The 16524-nt window shown below is 37.4% G+C and overlaps 2 protein-coding genes across 2 annotated transcripts in view; both read right to left on the minus strand.

Moving 5' to 3' along the window:
- Positions 1–4054: 4054 nt before the first annotated feature.
- On the minus strand, positions 4055–8299 carry LOC106614135 (uncharacterized). Its single transcript, XM_036375160.2, has 3 exons — positions 7665–8299; positions 7084–7557; positions 4055–5157 (listed from the first exon to the last, which is right to left on the minus strand). The coding sequence occupies exons 1-3, from the start codon at positions 8079–8081 to the stop codon at positions 4147–4149; spliced, it is 1902 nt and encodes a 633-aa protein (XP_036231053.2). The 5' UTR covers positions 8082–8299; the 3' UTR covers positions 4055–4146.
- Positions 8300–12300: 4001 nt separating this feature from the next.
- Positions 12301–16524, minus strand: part of nord — a 41005-nt gene continuing 36781 nt past the window's right edge. Inside the window, exons 9-10 of the mRNA XM_070108372.1 lie at positions 16047–16184; positions 12301–15048 (exon numbers count right to left, since the gene is read on the minus strand). Of these exons, the coding sequence (XP_069964473.1) occupies positions 14871–15048; positions 16047–16184 (316 nt within the window). The 3' untranslated portion in view covers positions 12301–14870. The remainder of the gene's footprint in view (positions 15049–16046; positions 16185–16524) is intronic.

A 16524-nucleotide genomic window follows, 5' to 3' on the forward strand; every position in this document is an offset into this window, starting at 1 on the left:
ACGAGTAGTAGAATGGAGCGTGTATAGTAATGGCTGTGGGTTAGCGCAAGCTTTATACTCGTTTAGTGTTTGCTTGGAGCTTGGAGCGTGGAGCTTCAGATGTGTCTTAATGTAGCGCTTTTTGTGAGGGCGGTTTACGTTTTTAAAGCTAACAGTTATACGATCACTGGGCGCAACGCATATTTTTAAGACGATACGCACTTTTACTGAAAGCTTTATATGAGCTTACCAAAGCTCCAAAGCGTACAGTGATTAAGAAAAGAGTTGGTGCAGAAAAAAAATATGTTGAACTTAGAGTTAAGAGCTCGTATATTTTATTATATTTGATAAATAAAAAAAAGTAATGTATACAGCATTTAATGTACTTTAATAGTCGACGACTTTTTTTTTTTTTTGAAAAAATTTGGACTTCCTGGTTTCAGTAGCCTCCGAAAAAAGTTGTATGGCAGTGAGGAACAGCCTTAACCAGAACTCGTCTTAGATAGCTAGGAGCTTCGCAGTTCTAGGGACAAAATATCAAAATTAAATATTGAGTCGCGCTTAAAGTTTGTCCTGTATGACGAATACTTCAGCTGAAATTTAACTGAACCTCGAACTGGCTTACTAAGAACCATTGTGTCTGTATGGCGCGACTGCTGTAGTCCATTATTTTTACATTAGAATCGTTCGATTTTGGTCTCACATACTTGTACATCGTTTTATACGATAACTTGTTGCCTATGTAAGGAAATTTCATAATGCCACTCTCATAGAAACCCTAGTCTCTACTGGTAAACACATGGGGCCGTCGATTTTCACAAGCTTCTCTTGAAGTGAGATTCTCAACAGCCAAATCATTCGCCATAGATGGGTACTGATAGTAATTACTTGTTGCCAGGTCAGAACTATAAAGTGGAACCGCCCCACCAAGCTCCCGACATTTCTGGCGAGTCACTAAGGCTGTGTGTGGCCTGGCGTTGTCCTAAGCTGACCGCTTCTGGGCGTTTGCTTCCTTCAGACGGTTCAACTGATGAGAGTAGCGATTTAAATTAAGAGTTTGGCCGTAGGAAAGCAGCTCATAAGAGATAATTTCTTGGCAATCCCACTAAACACATAGCAAAACCTGCCTGACCAAGAAGAGTAGAAAGCTGTCTATTAAAAAAGTTATTTTGTAAAATATTACTTTACATTTGATACTTCAATTGATAAATTCCGCTCGACACCGTTCACCTACTTTCGAACTTTCTAGTGTCTTTATTACTAACTGCTGCTGCAACTATGCCCTTAAGCTGATGTCGCTGCAATTGACTTTAAACCGACTTTCCTCGATAGTGTCATTTAAAAGCGCAAGCGAAAGTTAGTTGTGGCAATATTGATGTTCCGTTATTCACGTGCAAAATGCTTGCTCACAAGTCTACATATGTAAATAGCTATGTACACACATAAATATGCGCTTAGTATCGCATTTTGGTCTCCATATTCTACAATATATCTCTAAGCTATACCGGTGACAAATGTTTGCAATGTTGCACCGAACTTCTTGGATTTCACTCTAGTGGATTGTGCGAAAACAAGTACTTAAACTCATCCGCATCATATATTCGTACAATATATTGCATCAAAATATATGAGAATTCACCCTACAAAAAATGCACGAGTTCCGATTGAGTCCGCGTTTAGTCGCAAAGAAACATGTGACTAATGGCATTTTTTAACTTTTTATCTGGAACGAACGCTTCCCTTTCATTTGAGCATGTGCTATGAAGAGTCTAATTGTGCTCGCTTGAACCCGAAAGCCTACAAAGAGAGGCTAGTTTTTGCTGACCATTCGTCCCGGTTAGGCCGGCTTTTGAGTTAAGCGTTCCGGGCATCCCGTGCTTTGAAATAAAACAAAAAAGAGTGCATTGAATAAAATTTTGTTGCTCTCTCACTTATTCTCGATTTTCAGTGAATTATAATATGGAAAAAATCGATAATTAAAAAAAACCGTCCCAGATTTTGCCGGCACAAATATGGTCACCTAGGGCTAGCCGTAAAAAATCGTACAAATTTAGTAATATCTTGTATATATTAGCATTGAAGATAAATATTAACACAGTTTAAATTAAGCTATCTTCAACTATATCCTAAAACTATTCTCGTTAGGGACTAATTGATAGCTCATTCTAAGCTAAAGCTACGAGTATGTCTTGAAGACTAATTCATACCCAATAGAGCGTAGTTTACGGTATACTCTCTTTACAGATTACCCATTCAATCTTTGCGAGAGTTTATGCTGTGTCGCTTGCAAGTGTTTAATGTTGTTTTGTATATGCGATCATAAGTGTTGTGCGTGGCTTAACTAAAACTATTTGTACTTGCTGTGACTTGCCAAACTTTTGCACCCTCGTACAAATCCGACACAGTTTCAGCCATCTTTATTAACACAAGTTCTACTTGCATAAATAAGTAACTGGCACCCTTTACGGTGTTGGTTTATTGGCGATACTCTGCCACTTTGCTGCACTGGCAATCGCTTTCGCAGTTTAGAATTTACTTACAACAACAAAATGCTTCATGTAGAGCGATTTTAGTTGCATGAATATTTCTTTGCGTTTACTCTCAGTGTTTATACCCAACTGCACATATCTGTAGCGATATACATTACTGTAAGTTTACGGTTGCTACGCATTATTTATTTAAAAACCATTTTCCGAATGTGGTAGATAAAAATGATAACACTTGCTTTGCAACCCTGCGCTAATAAAATGTGTGCTGACGCATCTTTATTGGGTAGAGAAATTCCGCTTCCCACCACAAATAACATTTTGCTAACATCTTAACTTTAAGACGTATATATCTAAAAACACCTATAAAGTCATAAGCTTCAAAAATTAAAACGTTCATATTGTTACAGTCAATGGGGAACGTTACAGAGCCATGATTAATGACTTTTAACGTGCCTGAATTGGAGCATGTTGATGTGAACGACCTTTGGCGATGTGCGGAACAATCAATTTATTGAATGAAAATTTTGGTGAGAGCATTATCTCGCGTCGTGGGCCTCAAAGATTGTGCGATTTGATAACGCTGAGCAAAGCCCGAGACGATTGACGACTTGGAAGAGAATATGCGACGTAATTGGGTCTTTTTGTGAGTAATTTGTTATACGAGTATTGTAGAACAGGTAAAATTGGTTTAAAAACAAAATAGCGAGCAAAGAAACGGCGAATCGAAGATGGTAGTGAGCACGCACACCAGGCGCTCGGTTGTACCGTCCGCAATTTTTGCGCAGCTACATCTTTTCCAAATCGCATTATCTGTTTGATTGTTTTCGTTATCAAAAATAATTGCTAATTAATTGTTGATAAATTTACTATCAAATAATAATCGCTTAACGTAATAGTAACAGCTGTTAACAGATTTATTAGTGCAGGTTTCTGACAGATAAGTGTTATCTCTTATACACTTAAGCATGCACTCTAGATAACAATATTATTATAGATTTAGATGACAGAATATAGCAACAATATACGTCAGAAACGTATTGGGTATTGAACAAAACCAATTTTTTTTCGAAAGTTTGAGTCATAATTGAAAAAGAGAGTTCTCCGTTTTTCGAAGTTAGACTGCAAAATCGAAATATCGAAATAGTAACTCAGATACAAAAAAAGTAAAAATCTACGCTTTCCTCTTTTTTAATGGAGTAGATTATTGTTCCGTCAGGCTTATTTGACAGTTATCATTAAAACGCCATTCCTGTCAAAATTAAATATAGATTAGGTTAGCTTAGGCTAATGAGCAGTTTCTTGCACCAAAGCTTTGTTACGGTCCCACTTAGAAAGCTGTTAACGCTCGTCCTTTACTTGTATATCATCCAAAACTACTAGATATGAAACACCAGACTCTTAGTTATACCATAGATCGACGATGCCTTTTGAGCTTAACACAAATTTGTTAAGACGGCTAGTATCAATCCGGGATGTTTTAACCTCAGTTAGCAGTTGTCGAACTCACGCGAGCTCCATACATCTAACGCTAAAGCGCTAGAGGACAACGGAGAACTAAATGTAAAAATGTGGTAAATACACTGCACTATTTTATTTCAAATGTTTTGATGTGCTAAATATTTTCAATTAAAATTCATTTAGTACATAAATTGAATACGTTCCACAGTTTTAGACCGGTTTATTGAGCCGCATTCACGGTGTCACCCTCGCCATTGCTATTACAGTTAGCATCGCTACAATCGACACCTTCATCCCGCTCGTTGCCAAGTGACTCGTTGTCGCCGTTCGGTTTATCAACTAACGATTGAATTCTTAGATTGGTAATACCGCTACTTTTGCGCGCAGAAGGCTTGCAACACAAAGTTCGAGCAAGTGCGGCCATTTTACTTACACCGAAGCTACCACAACACGTGCAAGTCGGCGCCTTCAAATTTGTACAACCATCCATTCCCAAAGCCACAGAGCCGGCCGTTGGAGACGTAGCGACATGCTGTTTGCTTTGCTGCCGCAATCGAAAACTGCAAAAGCCGCAGCCGATAGTCGCCTTAATAATGTGCGCACATTTTATTGTCTCCGTTAGAAAGGTGTAAAAGAAGGGATTCAGCATGGAATTGGTTATATTGAGAATGCCGAAACAGTAATGCAAAACTATTGGACGTTGACCCGTATAGATGCCACTTATGCGCAGTAGCAGAAAAATCCAGGTGGGCGAACGCAAAAAGAGAAACCCGGTAATTAACGTAATGATTACGCTAAACATGCGTATATGACGTGTTGCACGTTCATTGCTATTGCTGTACTTAGTTGTAGATGCAGAACTTGCAGCGTTCCTTGGCAAAATGAACTGTTCAATGCTGGTTACGCTCGACTGAATTGGTTGTGGTATTTTGATGCAAGTATCCATCGTGCTAGTGCCAACTCCACTTGAAATATTAGCGCAACTGCGTGGTTGTTCGCTTGCGTCGACTGGTTGCTCCTTTAAGTTCTGCTCAACGTCTTCAAATTTACTCAAGCACCTGCAGGAGAGGTGCCGCCACCAACTTTTACGCTGCGTCTTGCTGACAGTAGCAACGGTATGACGACGTTTCCACAATTGCTTGGCAATCACTGAGTTAATCCATATAAAAGCAATTATTGTGGGCACGAAAATGATGGCGAATATTGCGAAGTAGTACATGGCAATAGATGACTGTAAAGATAGAAAGTGAGAACAAGCATTATTTTTTGAAGTGTAATCTGTCAGCAGTAAGAGTATCTGGCTTCTTGTTAACCCGTTTAACTTGTTTTTGTTTAAGACCGGACCTTGAAATTTTTGCTAAATAATAATAAAGTTCCAAAACTCTTTCCGAGTCACTGTTTAGCCCTTTGGCATATGTAGAAAAATATAAAATTTGAACTTCTGAATTTTGAAATTTTCGCATGACAAAAGGTTGGATTAAATGGCCCTTAGGGTTAGCAGAGTTACCATATGTCATGACACGATTTTGGGACCCCTCTGGCAACGCGTCGTAAGCGCAATAATGATGGCTGATCTATTATGATTTGAGCTGCTACCATAAGAACTCCTCCGAAGTACTTGGTCTTAGCAAAGTCAATCTCACCGCAATTCTAGATGTTCTAACTGGACACTGTCCAATAGGTTCAAAAATGGTGTGGCTAAATATTATATAGGACGCTCTTTGCCAGAGTTGTATGGAAGAAGCACTTTGGCCCCTAATGCCCGACTTTTGCCAGACTGAGATTGAAATATCTCGTTAAAAATACCTTCGGCGAACTCAGCGAAGTGGTTTGGGATTGATATTAACTGTTTTAACAAATTTGTGTTAAGCTCAAAATGCTTCGCCGATCTATGAGGAAGAAATTTTATGAGCTTATGAGTAACACAAACATCTGCACAAACAAGTGAGATCTATTGTTTAGGAGCAACCCTGCGACCCAACCTAACCTAACCTATATGTTTTGGGCCAAAAATTGTATGGTAATAACTGGCTTTTTCAACCAGACATCGGTTGAATTTACGCTATCCATTTTGGAAAGCCAGCGCTTAGGCCCGACTCAAATCCAATTAACGGCTTATGATAAATACTTTCAGCATAAATGTCTAAGTTTAGCCGTTAATTTGATTTTATTAAATGCCTAGCTGAGTAGTTTCTGTCTGACAAGCTGAGTCGAATTAGCCACATTTGCCCGACTTTCTGTCATTATATACACGAACTAGTCGCTCAGTTTTTGAGATATTGCTCTGAAGTTTTGCACACGTCTTTTTCTCCCCAAGGGTCGGCTCATTTGGCAGCACCGCCGTTATTCTTCTCCTATAGGATATAGCTGCCATAGAAACTGTTCGTTCAAAATCAAGTTCTTGTGTGGAAAACTTTTTTACTTTACAAGATATCTTCACGAAATTTGGCATAAATTATCATACAATCTCCGAGCATATTGTTCAGAACCACCGATATACTTGTCATTCGAACTGACCGCTCAAAATCGCTGAAAACATTTCTAATCTTGACTTGCTTTTAGGTGCTCATCACATAATCAATAAATAAATTGACAATAGAGTTCCCTATATATGGTAAGTATACGTACACAATCACTATTTACGTAGACGTCCGCACAGAAAGGTATATATAAATATGTATATATAGAGCCAACTCATTTAAATTTTCATACGACTAACTAATATTGATAATAAACAATATCGTTTTTATCAGCATTGAGATAAACTCGAAAAAATTGATAGTCGACAGAACCATACTAAATAAAGTCGATACCTTGGCATCTCGGTTATTGTCGTACATTTTCACAAAGTATTGTGTCTGGGGTTGACGCGTGACCGCCTCGTTTGTCGTCGGTAGCACTAATTAGAGCAGTCAAACGAATTCGCCGGCAAAATGACAGTTGTGTATACATTTCTACCAACATACATACATCCATTACATAGATACATGTGTGGCAGCGTGAGTGCCAGCAATGAGCAGCGAAGATGACTGCGCATTTCGGGTGCACGGCGGCGTCAGTCGACACAGCTCACACAAACGACCTAACGCAACACGCCACTATTCTTTCGCACACATACACAAAAATCGAAACGCTTGCAAATCAAACGCATACTCACCTGATTGGATATGCACATCATCACCAGCTCAGTCGTTATCAGCAGCGCGTAAGACTGATTGTTGTTGGCGGTCTGTTGTTTCCAAGCTTTGGTTGTAACTGCTTCGGCAGCGGTTTCATATAACGTTGACATGGCTGTTCCAGATTCTGCTGTTGTTGTTGCTGTTGTTACAGTAGCTGAGTCGACACTGGCAATTGTAGTGTTGTCGGGTATAGGAATAATTTGCCTCGTTAGTATCTTAACGGGGTATAATTCATAGACGCGAAACACTGGCCACGATGCGCCAATGGCCGCTACCCATAGGCTGAGCATGCTGAGCACACAGAAAATGACACCCGGATTCCAAAAACTAATTACCGCACGCATGACGGCAAAATAACGATCCATTGCTATGCCGACAAGCGTTATGGAGCTCACCAAAATCGCAGCATTGGTGATGAATGGCACCACATGACACATGCCGCGACCGAGAATCTGAAAAATCGAATGTAGTAACGATATACTATCATTAAAAGCAACACTTTTATTTCTAGCGCTAACAAGTCGTTCAAACTAAATCATATATGCAGTAGCTTACTTACCCAAACTTGCACAAATTCCTGTGATATTTGACTCAAATAGGCCGCTGTGAGAAAGGTAGTGTTAATCAAATCGCTAAACGCCAACGATATGAGGCAAGCACGAAAAAACGGACGAATTTGACGTCGCATGTTTGCATGCAACGAGCAGATGTTGCCACATAACGATATAATCAGCAACAACGACATAACGGTTGTGAATGAAATACGCTCGGTGGCAGTTAGCTGGATCAGATCCTCCTTTAATATGCCGAGAAATGTCGCCCTGCTAAACTCTTCAGTGATATTTCTGTTGTAGCCATACTCCACAGCCACATCTACATTACTAGCAAATAACTGCTCTCCGCTTACATTGAGCGTATTTTTGGCGTGACGTACGACGTTGTCAATGAATTTACGATTTTCAACTACGAATGCCATATTTTGTATAGGGAATCAAGTATCGCTAATTAGTAGTTTACTAAGAGGTTACCATAAAACTACCGGTTTTGTGTGAATTGTTATTTCGAAAATATGAAAAGAGTTAAACAACACATTGGTTAGGATGATATTACTTACTTTACAATGTCAGTGAAATAAGGACTTAATAAAACCGTAATGGTTGGAACTAGCTAATAGTGAGGTGGCCTTTGTCAAAGCAAGCGCGCATATTTTTCAGTAGTAGAAACAACAAGGAAGCCCGTATCTTTACAAAAAAAAAAATTTTTTTTTTGGACCAAAACATGAAATTATTCGCATTTTAGTTCTTCTTGAAAATCACTTGTCTAAAAAAACATACTTTATAAATGATTAGCGTGGCGTGTTTACTCGTTTTAGCCATGTTCATCTATATAGGTGAACTAGTCACTCAGATTTTGAGCAATGGATCTGAGATTTTGCATACGTGCTTTTCTTTCCAAGAAGCTGCTCAATTGACGAAACCGCCGATATGGGACCACTATAGCATATAGTTGCCATACAAACTGACCGAGCGGAATCAAGTCGTTGTATGGAAACTTTTTTTGTTTGATAAGATAACACTCGGCAAATTTGGCATGGACTATTTTCCAGAAAAATGCTGTAATCTTCAAATATATTGTTCAGATTGAACCACTACAGCTTATAGTTGCCAAACAAACTGATCGTTCACATTGAAATCTTTATATGGAAAATTTCTATATTTGAAAAGATACATATCTTTACGAAATTTGACATGGATCTTCAAACAGATTATTCCGAACATATTGTTTAGTTCGAATTTCTATAAATAGGATATAGCTGTCAAACGCACTGACCGATCAAAATCAAGTCAAGGAAAATATTTTTATTTGACGAGATATTTTCACGATATTTGGCACAGATTATTGTCAGACGGTACAAAATCCGATTGAAATGTTCGCATCGAACCCCTATAGCACAGATTGTTCAAAATCCAGATCTTCATAAAAAAATTTTTCCCCTTATTCATTAACCTAAATTTAATACCAGTTTTGAACATTTAAAATAAAAACAAATTCGACAATTTTTCGACGCGAATGCTGATTTTATCCGTACAATAAAAAGCACCGTTACAACCAAGCGGTAGTTGTCGACTAAAATAAATTCGTGGCATTTTAATATAAATATGCCATACAGATGCTTAGCTGCTCCATAACTTTATGACGTCGGCTCTTTAGAGTCGCTTGTGTCACTTTATCAGTCATTCTTGGCACAATTACTGTCAAAAGTAGTGCTTTAATTTATCAGTGTTTTTTGACATAATCAGGATTAATATAGAAATATGCCTTAATAGTTGCTCGCTTATCTTTTTTCATTCGATTTAATTAGTCTTTTCGCCCACAATACTAATTGTTTATGGAAAAGTTAGGAAAATCTGCAGAATAAAATAAAATATAGTAAAGTGTAAATACAGCAGAATAATAAAGTCTAGCAGGGGAGAGAATAAATATGTAGCGCCGTTGCTGGGAAGACACTCTTCGTCAATTTAATAGCAACTTCAGTTTTTCGTTGTTGTAAAATTCCACTGCTAGGCAGTTCCTTCGGATTCCAACTTCAAATTCCCGCTAACGTTAGCTTTGATAAACAGTCTGAGTCGTCTATACGTAAGAAAGGCATATGCGGCTAATACTTACAGTTTAGGTTAGTTTGGGTTCGTTGATCTTCAAGATGGGAAACGCACTTGCACTACACTATATACAGTGCTTTGTAAAGCCAGCAAAAGAACCACTATAAGCAAATATTTTCAGCCGACAAAGCGCTTTGTGGCTACATCTGCTGAGGCCTTTTATTTCTATTACCAACAGCGCAGCGAAATGTATGGGAAAGTGTGAGCTCTGAGCTATTTAAACATCGATCAAGCAAGAAGTGTTGAGACATTTCTAACCGATTTTCTTACAAACAGCTTCTACAACAGGCAAGCGGTAAGTCTCTGAAAGGTACCACGTGGACGCCGCTAATGCAATGACCAGCTAAAACCCTAAGAAGCATGTAAAGGCTTATCTTACTGACGGCGAAGAGCTTATTGGAGCTTTTGCACTAAAAATATCTTTTCACTCCACAAGAACTAATAATAGCAATGTGCTAGTCAAGTTCTCGTGAAGTAAAGCCATCCAATTCCTAGTAGAATGCACGAAGAAAGCGAACGCGTCATTAATACTATGGAACGTGTGTACACTGAATCTCAAAGCAAGCCGGTGCAGTTGATCGGATAGTAAAGAATCTCGGAAACTCATGCCAACATTAGTGCCATTAAATTGCTGCTTATTGGTGGCTGTTGAGCCAAATAAGCATGTAATTCCATTCACACATTGCATTTGCGCTTTCCTTTTGTCCTTTTTTTACGCCTACCATAAATCGTTTATCACATAACCGAACAGCCGAGACCACATAGAGTACACAGTATTTTATAAATAGCGACATAAATACATATGGTAGAAATCTACATTGCTGTTATGTAAAAGTAATATCGTAATAATAATTAGTGTGACCGACATCACCCAACCAAAAGGCATTTCCATTTGCGGCCATATCAAGGATCCATTACATTTGCATGTTTTGATGCGCTCGGCGAAAATTGGCGAAATTAATCACAAAATGTTTTGCACCGAAATGAGTTGATGGTAATTGGAATTTCGCTTAACTCGGCAGCGGCAAAAGGCGGCGATGCTCGTGCTGCTGTTATTGCGGTCAGTTCGATTGCCTCGGTCATGTAGTGTATCATTGACAGCTAGCGGTAGCATTTGTTGTCGGTTTTGAAACGTGTAATTTCCGAGTTTTGGTTTTTCAAACATTTTCACATGCATTCAGTTGTTCAGGTAAAGAATTGCATTTTAATTGGAAACGTTAAATGTCGGGAAATGAAAATCAATAATTATAATGGATTATGGATTATACATTCGTACTAAAACGTTATATGTTTGTGTAAATATCAAAATATTCGCAGTGTGTTAATAATTAGTTGTTACGGCAATTTCGGTTATGCCTAACTAAGAATCATGATTGAAATCGTCGCATTAAAAATTGTTCACTTTGTGACTTTTTCAAATGAAACTAAACTATCGAAGATGGGTTATTATTATATATATTCATATGGTGGAAATTTTTCCCCCAATTGGTTCTTTCTCGAAATATTGAAGTGCTGTTACTATGTAATCGCAAAGTTAAATTCTGTTCCAAGAATATTACGCCACTGTATAAGAATTCAAAACTGGTCATGTTTCCACTAGATTTTCATATCAGATTATAAGTAAACACTAATATCCCTTATGACAGCATCTACAGCAAGTACACTTTCGTTCAACCATTTGTTAAACCCATCAGCTTATTTCATAAAAAAAAAAATTAATAAATAAAACAGACGGTTGAAAAATCTGTACAAACTCTGATAGATCTTACACTCTCGGTACTTTACAGAAACATTATTATATGCAAGCAGTGTTTTAGCATCATGGGATTTAGTTCATATCTCTAACGTAGTGTAATTAGTTCATATATCCAAGTAGACTGTGCATTTTGCTACGATAACCTATGCTTTCGCAGACCTCAAGAGAAAACTTTCCTGAAATTTTAGAGATTGCCGTCTTGTTGAGGTCTATTATATATTAAAGAAAGCTGCATATCTGGGATTCTCCGAAATAGATGTAGAGCTAAATATATCTATCAAAACTTTGAAGATGACAAGACAAAACAAATTCCGGTTATATGTCTGTCTGCCGGTCTAGGCTAGGAATTAGTAATAATAGAGATATTTTGTTGAAACTTGGTAAACGTGTTACTTGACAATGGACGAAATCCGTCGTCCACCAAATGCCGTTAAACGAAAACCTATTAAGTAACGAAACCCTTTAAGCTATAATGAGTCTGTAAATTAAGATACAAACCTGTATAATTAAGTTGATACTGGACATCAAAGAATGAAGGCGCATATGTCATTAAAATTTTTTTAAAAAGTTCACGTGATCTCGCGCTCTAAAAGGTTGTATTGTATATATCTCATAAACCTTTAAAAGTGTATCCGCTTGCGGTTGGATCATTTCATCGGGGTTTGAGTTGACAGTTCAGATTTTTTTCTTCATTCAACTCCAGTGTATACAACATCCTAAAGTAACGCTTGCACTAGATAAACTTCCCGAACGCCATACATAAATAAAACCATAATTCGTCTTCATTAAATCGTTTTATTTTTATTATTGCATAGAAACACCAAAGTGTCGCTTGTAATTGATTGATTATTATGAATTATTTAGCATTTTCGAGAGGACGGGCACAGGAAAATTGCGTTAATGCGATCAAACTCCATCTAAATAGTTACGTTCCGCATACATATAGACTTGTTACATGTTTATATGTATGAATAGTTATTTATGATAATTTTTTTTATATTTATTTTTTATTTATTTTTCTTTTTTGTTGTTTGGCAGTTTCAGCAGATAATCGAATGACTACGGCGGTTGGGTAAATGCTGGTAAATACACAGTTATTCATACGTAAGCTGCTTCGATTATGGAAATAATATTTACTTATGTATATAAGTATATACATATTGCTATGTACGCATGTATATATTTAGGGTTTATATACGTTGGATAAATGTGCAAATTTTAGCAAATATATGAACAAGTTATTGTCAATGTGTGCGGCGCGAGGATTTCACTTTAATTTTATGGCGTACGAATGCATTTTGTTTTTGTATATTCTTTTAAACTTTTTTTAATTGTTGTATTTTTTTAATATATATATATATATATTTTTGTTTTTAATGCATGATTATCGGATTTTAAGTTTAAGTTACTAAGTTGTGTTTTAGTTTAGTTTAATTACGTAAAAAAAAAAGAACTTAAACCTTTCACAGAGCAACATAACACACACATACATATGTATATAAAATATGCTTAACAAAATTACAATATTACAACAACATTATAAAGAGCTAAACTTAACACATCACAATAAGAAACTAACACTACAAGCTTAGGAAGTATAGCAAAGGCCTTCACTAAAACTAGACTGCTTACCAAGCTAAGGCTTACAAATCAAATTTGAACTTAGGATTGCAAAGTGGTATACGGTATGCGATACCGCAGTGGACTTGCGATTCTCTTTAAGTAATAAGCTAACTAATATAATAACTAAAGCTAAACTAGCTGAAATTACATTATGTTTTGTATAACTTAGCAGCTATTACTAGTAGTGGCTACCCAGTGGGAATATCTATATATGTACATATGTCAATACTTGGGAGACAGAACTGTTCAAGTGCTGTGCTAAATGCTGAGGAAGGACTTTAACAGAAAACAAGAAAAAGGAAATGTTAACCACGGTTGCATCGAAGCTATTATACCCTTCACAAATAAAAATGTTTCCATATAAGCGCTTGATTTGGATCGGTCAGTTTGTATGGCAGCTATACGTAATAGTGATCCGTTCTAAACAATTTGTAAGGAGGTTATAGCGTTGTCTTGGGCAATAATCCATGCCAATTTTCGTAACGATATCTCCTCAAATAAAAAAGTTTTCAATACAAGATGTTGATTTTGAGCGACCAGTTTGTATGGCAGCTATATGCTATAGTGGTCCGATCTGAACAATTTACTCAGATATTGTAGATTCGCCTTGAAGGACTTGATTTTTATCGATCTGGTTGTATGGCAGCTATACCCCAAAGTGGTCCCATATCAACAGTTTCGACAAATCGGCAATCACTTGTGGAGAAAAAGACATATGCAAAGTTTCAGTTTGATATCTCGATAACTGAGAGCCTATGTCGCGTATATACAGACAGCCAGACGGACATAGCTCGATTCAGCTCTTCATGCTGATAGTATCAAACTGGTCAGAAAATAACAAGCGCACTCAACATATGTGCAGAAAAAAATTGATCTTCAAAAAGGTTCTGAAATGTTATATTTAGAAGTATGGAATAAGGCGCTTTCCGTAGGCTATTTCTAAAGCTGACAAAAAGCTTTAAGTGTGCAAAAATATATAGTTTAGTCGACTTTCTACAGCTCTAAGGTTCTACCACTAATAGTCGATTTGAAATTCTGGACAAATATTTCTATCGTAGAAGCATCAGAAAAAAAGTGTGGATATTCAATTTATTCCCTCTAAAAGCGCTTGTCTATAATTTTTTATCAAAAAAGCACATGCATTTTATATTATATATATCTTACGCGAGGTTGAGATGTAACGGTGATAAGAACAAAAACAAAAAATATTATAATATAAACGCTAATCATTTATAAAAAAAATTAAATCATATACATATTAGATCTCATATAGTTTCCCATTAGGTATACCACGCGCCTAAATGTAGGCAACATACATGTTGCGTTTTAATAACTATATTCATATACATATTTTTAGCAATATTTTAATGGCGGAGGCTTACGTCTTTTAGCGCTTAGCTTGTTGAACTGGCAATTACTTTGTATATATATATATATATATATATATATATATATGTAAATAGAAGTAAACATATACTCACTTATATACTAGCTATGCATGTGGGTGTTTTGTATATAAATATTTTACAAGCAAAATTGTGCGACTTTCATTTGGCATGCATTAAAGCTCACTTATGAGTGAACTCAATCGGCCAGTAGCTGCAAATAATTGAATACAAATATATGCTTGTAGACATTAGCAAATGCATATTGCAATTCTGTCTTAGTTAATTGCTCGCCATTGTCTCTCACGATATGGAGAGGAGGAACCGCGTTGGCCGTGCAATCAATAGTATGTGGTGGGCTCTCGCGAATCGAGTAGTTCATTGCTGCACCGATGACCCATTGTGATGCGCAGTGTTTGGTATGGCAGCGGTCTGCCCTCGTTGAGATTCGCCGTTACATAGATGAGGTATGTTTCACCTGGTGTCAGATTGAATATGGTATGCGTTTCGAGTGGAGCGCTGTAATGAAAGGAGTGTGGAGTTCCAGTTAAATTGCGGCTTGTCAAAATGTTTTTGGCTTTTAATTATATATTTATGTTGTAATAGTAGCCATACTGTTTTGGTTATTAATTAAAAATAAGAAAAAACTTAAACCTTGGCTGCAAGGAAGCTATAATATCTTTCACAGCTGCATTTCTTATAGAATAAATGCTAAGCTATTAGCTATCGCGGCAGCTTTCCTAACCACATGACTGGCAGCTTAAAGGGTCGCTTGAGATCTACTTCGCGCAATTGAACCCGACGCGCACTACATCAGCAATTTTTATACCGTCTGTGTAGATGTTGAAAGTACCGCTGGTGGGTCGCCTTCTTTTAGTGTGACTTAAAACCTTCTCTACCAGATAAAGCGTGCGTGTATGTGATCTATTCTATGCACTGACTGCCTGTTTATCGAACTATGCCCGAAGGTTCTTGTGGAAAATTCACTTAACGTCGCCAATCTTGCGGCTGATTTCGCTCCCGAGATTACTCACAGGTATTTGCTATGATCCTTAGTAGTTAACAGTAACCCGTTGAGCCAAGCTGCTTCCATGACGGGATCTTGTACCACCTTGTAAAGGTTACCCGTTATTGCCTATTTGTGTATGACTTTTAGAGCGCTATTCATCACGGTAATAATTATGTCCAGGCACATGCCCCACTAGTTTAACTATGTCGCCTGCATAAGCTATCAGTTTGAGTGCGCTTGCTTAAAATTTTCTCTGAAGCTCATTTGCTACAAGAGACCACAGGAGCGACGACAGTATACCCACCTGAAAAATTCCTATTCGCGCTAGTCTAAACAAGCTGGCTTCGTTCCTTTTTAAAACATTGCTTAGTGGGGCAAACAAGTTTTCGGGTTAGTGCTGCTTATATCAATTATTAGTGTTTCAAATTGATTATAATTTACTACCGCAATCTATGTATCTATGTAGCGATCTACCGCTACATACAACATGAGCAAAAAAACAACTCACCTCTTTAAACGTTCGACGCATTTAATGGATTGAAATAGCGGATGCTGCACCACGCGCCTGCCAAAGTCGAGGCAGTAGTTCGTGTAATCGATGGAGCTGCGATTACGCTGCGGCAAATTGAACACAATTATGCAGTACCTGAATGCCACAAACAAATGCGCAATTAACATACAGTTATCGAACGGATGTAGGCAGCCATACGGATCGAAGAAGATACGACACCACCCACAACACGGCCGACACACAGCGAACGCGTATTTCGGAAAGCATTATGGCATAAACAGGCCACGAAAACCGCAATACAAATTCATGCAGCACGAGTAGTTAGATGGCATATTGCATATCGTAGTTGAGACCGCAACGTCGATTGAGATGCGCATTCCAATTATGTGGTTTTCATTGTTGATGATGTTGCAAATGTAATAAAGAAACAAATAAAAGGTTGTGTTTAAGTATTAATTGCAGAGATAAAGATACA

Source organism: Bactrocera oleae, chromosome 4 (genome assembly GCF_042242935.1).
Source record: "Bactrocera oleae isolate idBacOlea1 chromosome 4, idBacOlea1, whole genome shotgun sequence".
NCBI lineage: Eukaryota > Metazoa > Arthropoda > Insecta > Diptera > Tephritidae > Bactrocera > Bactrocera oleae.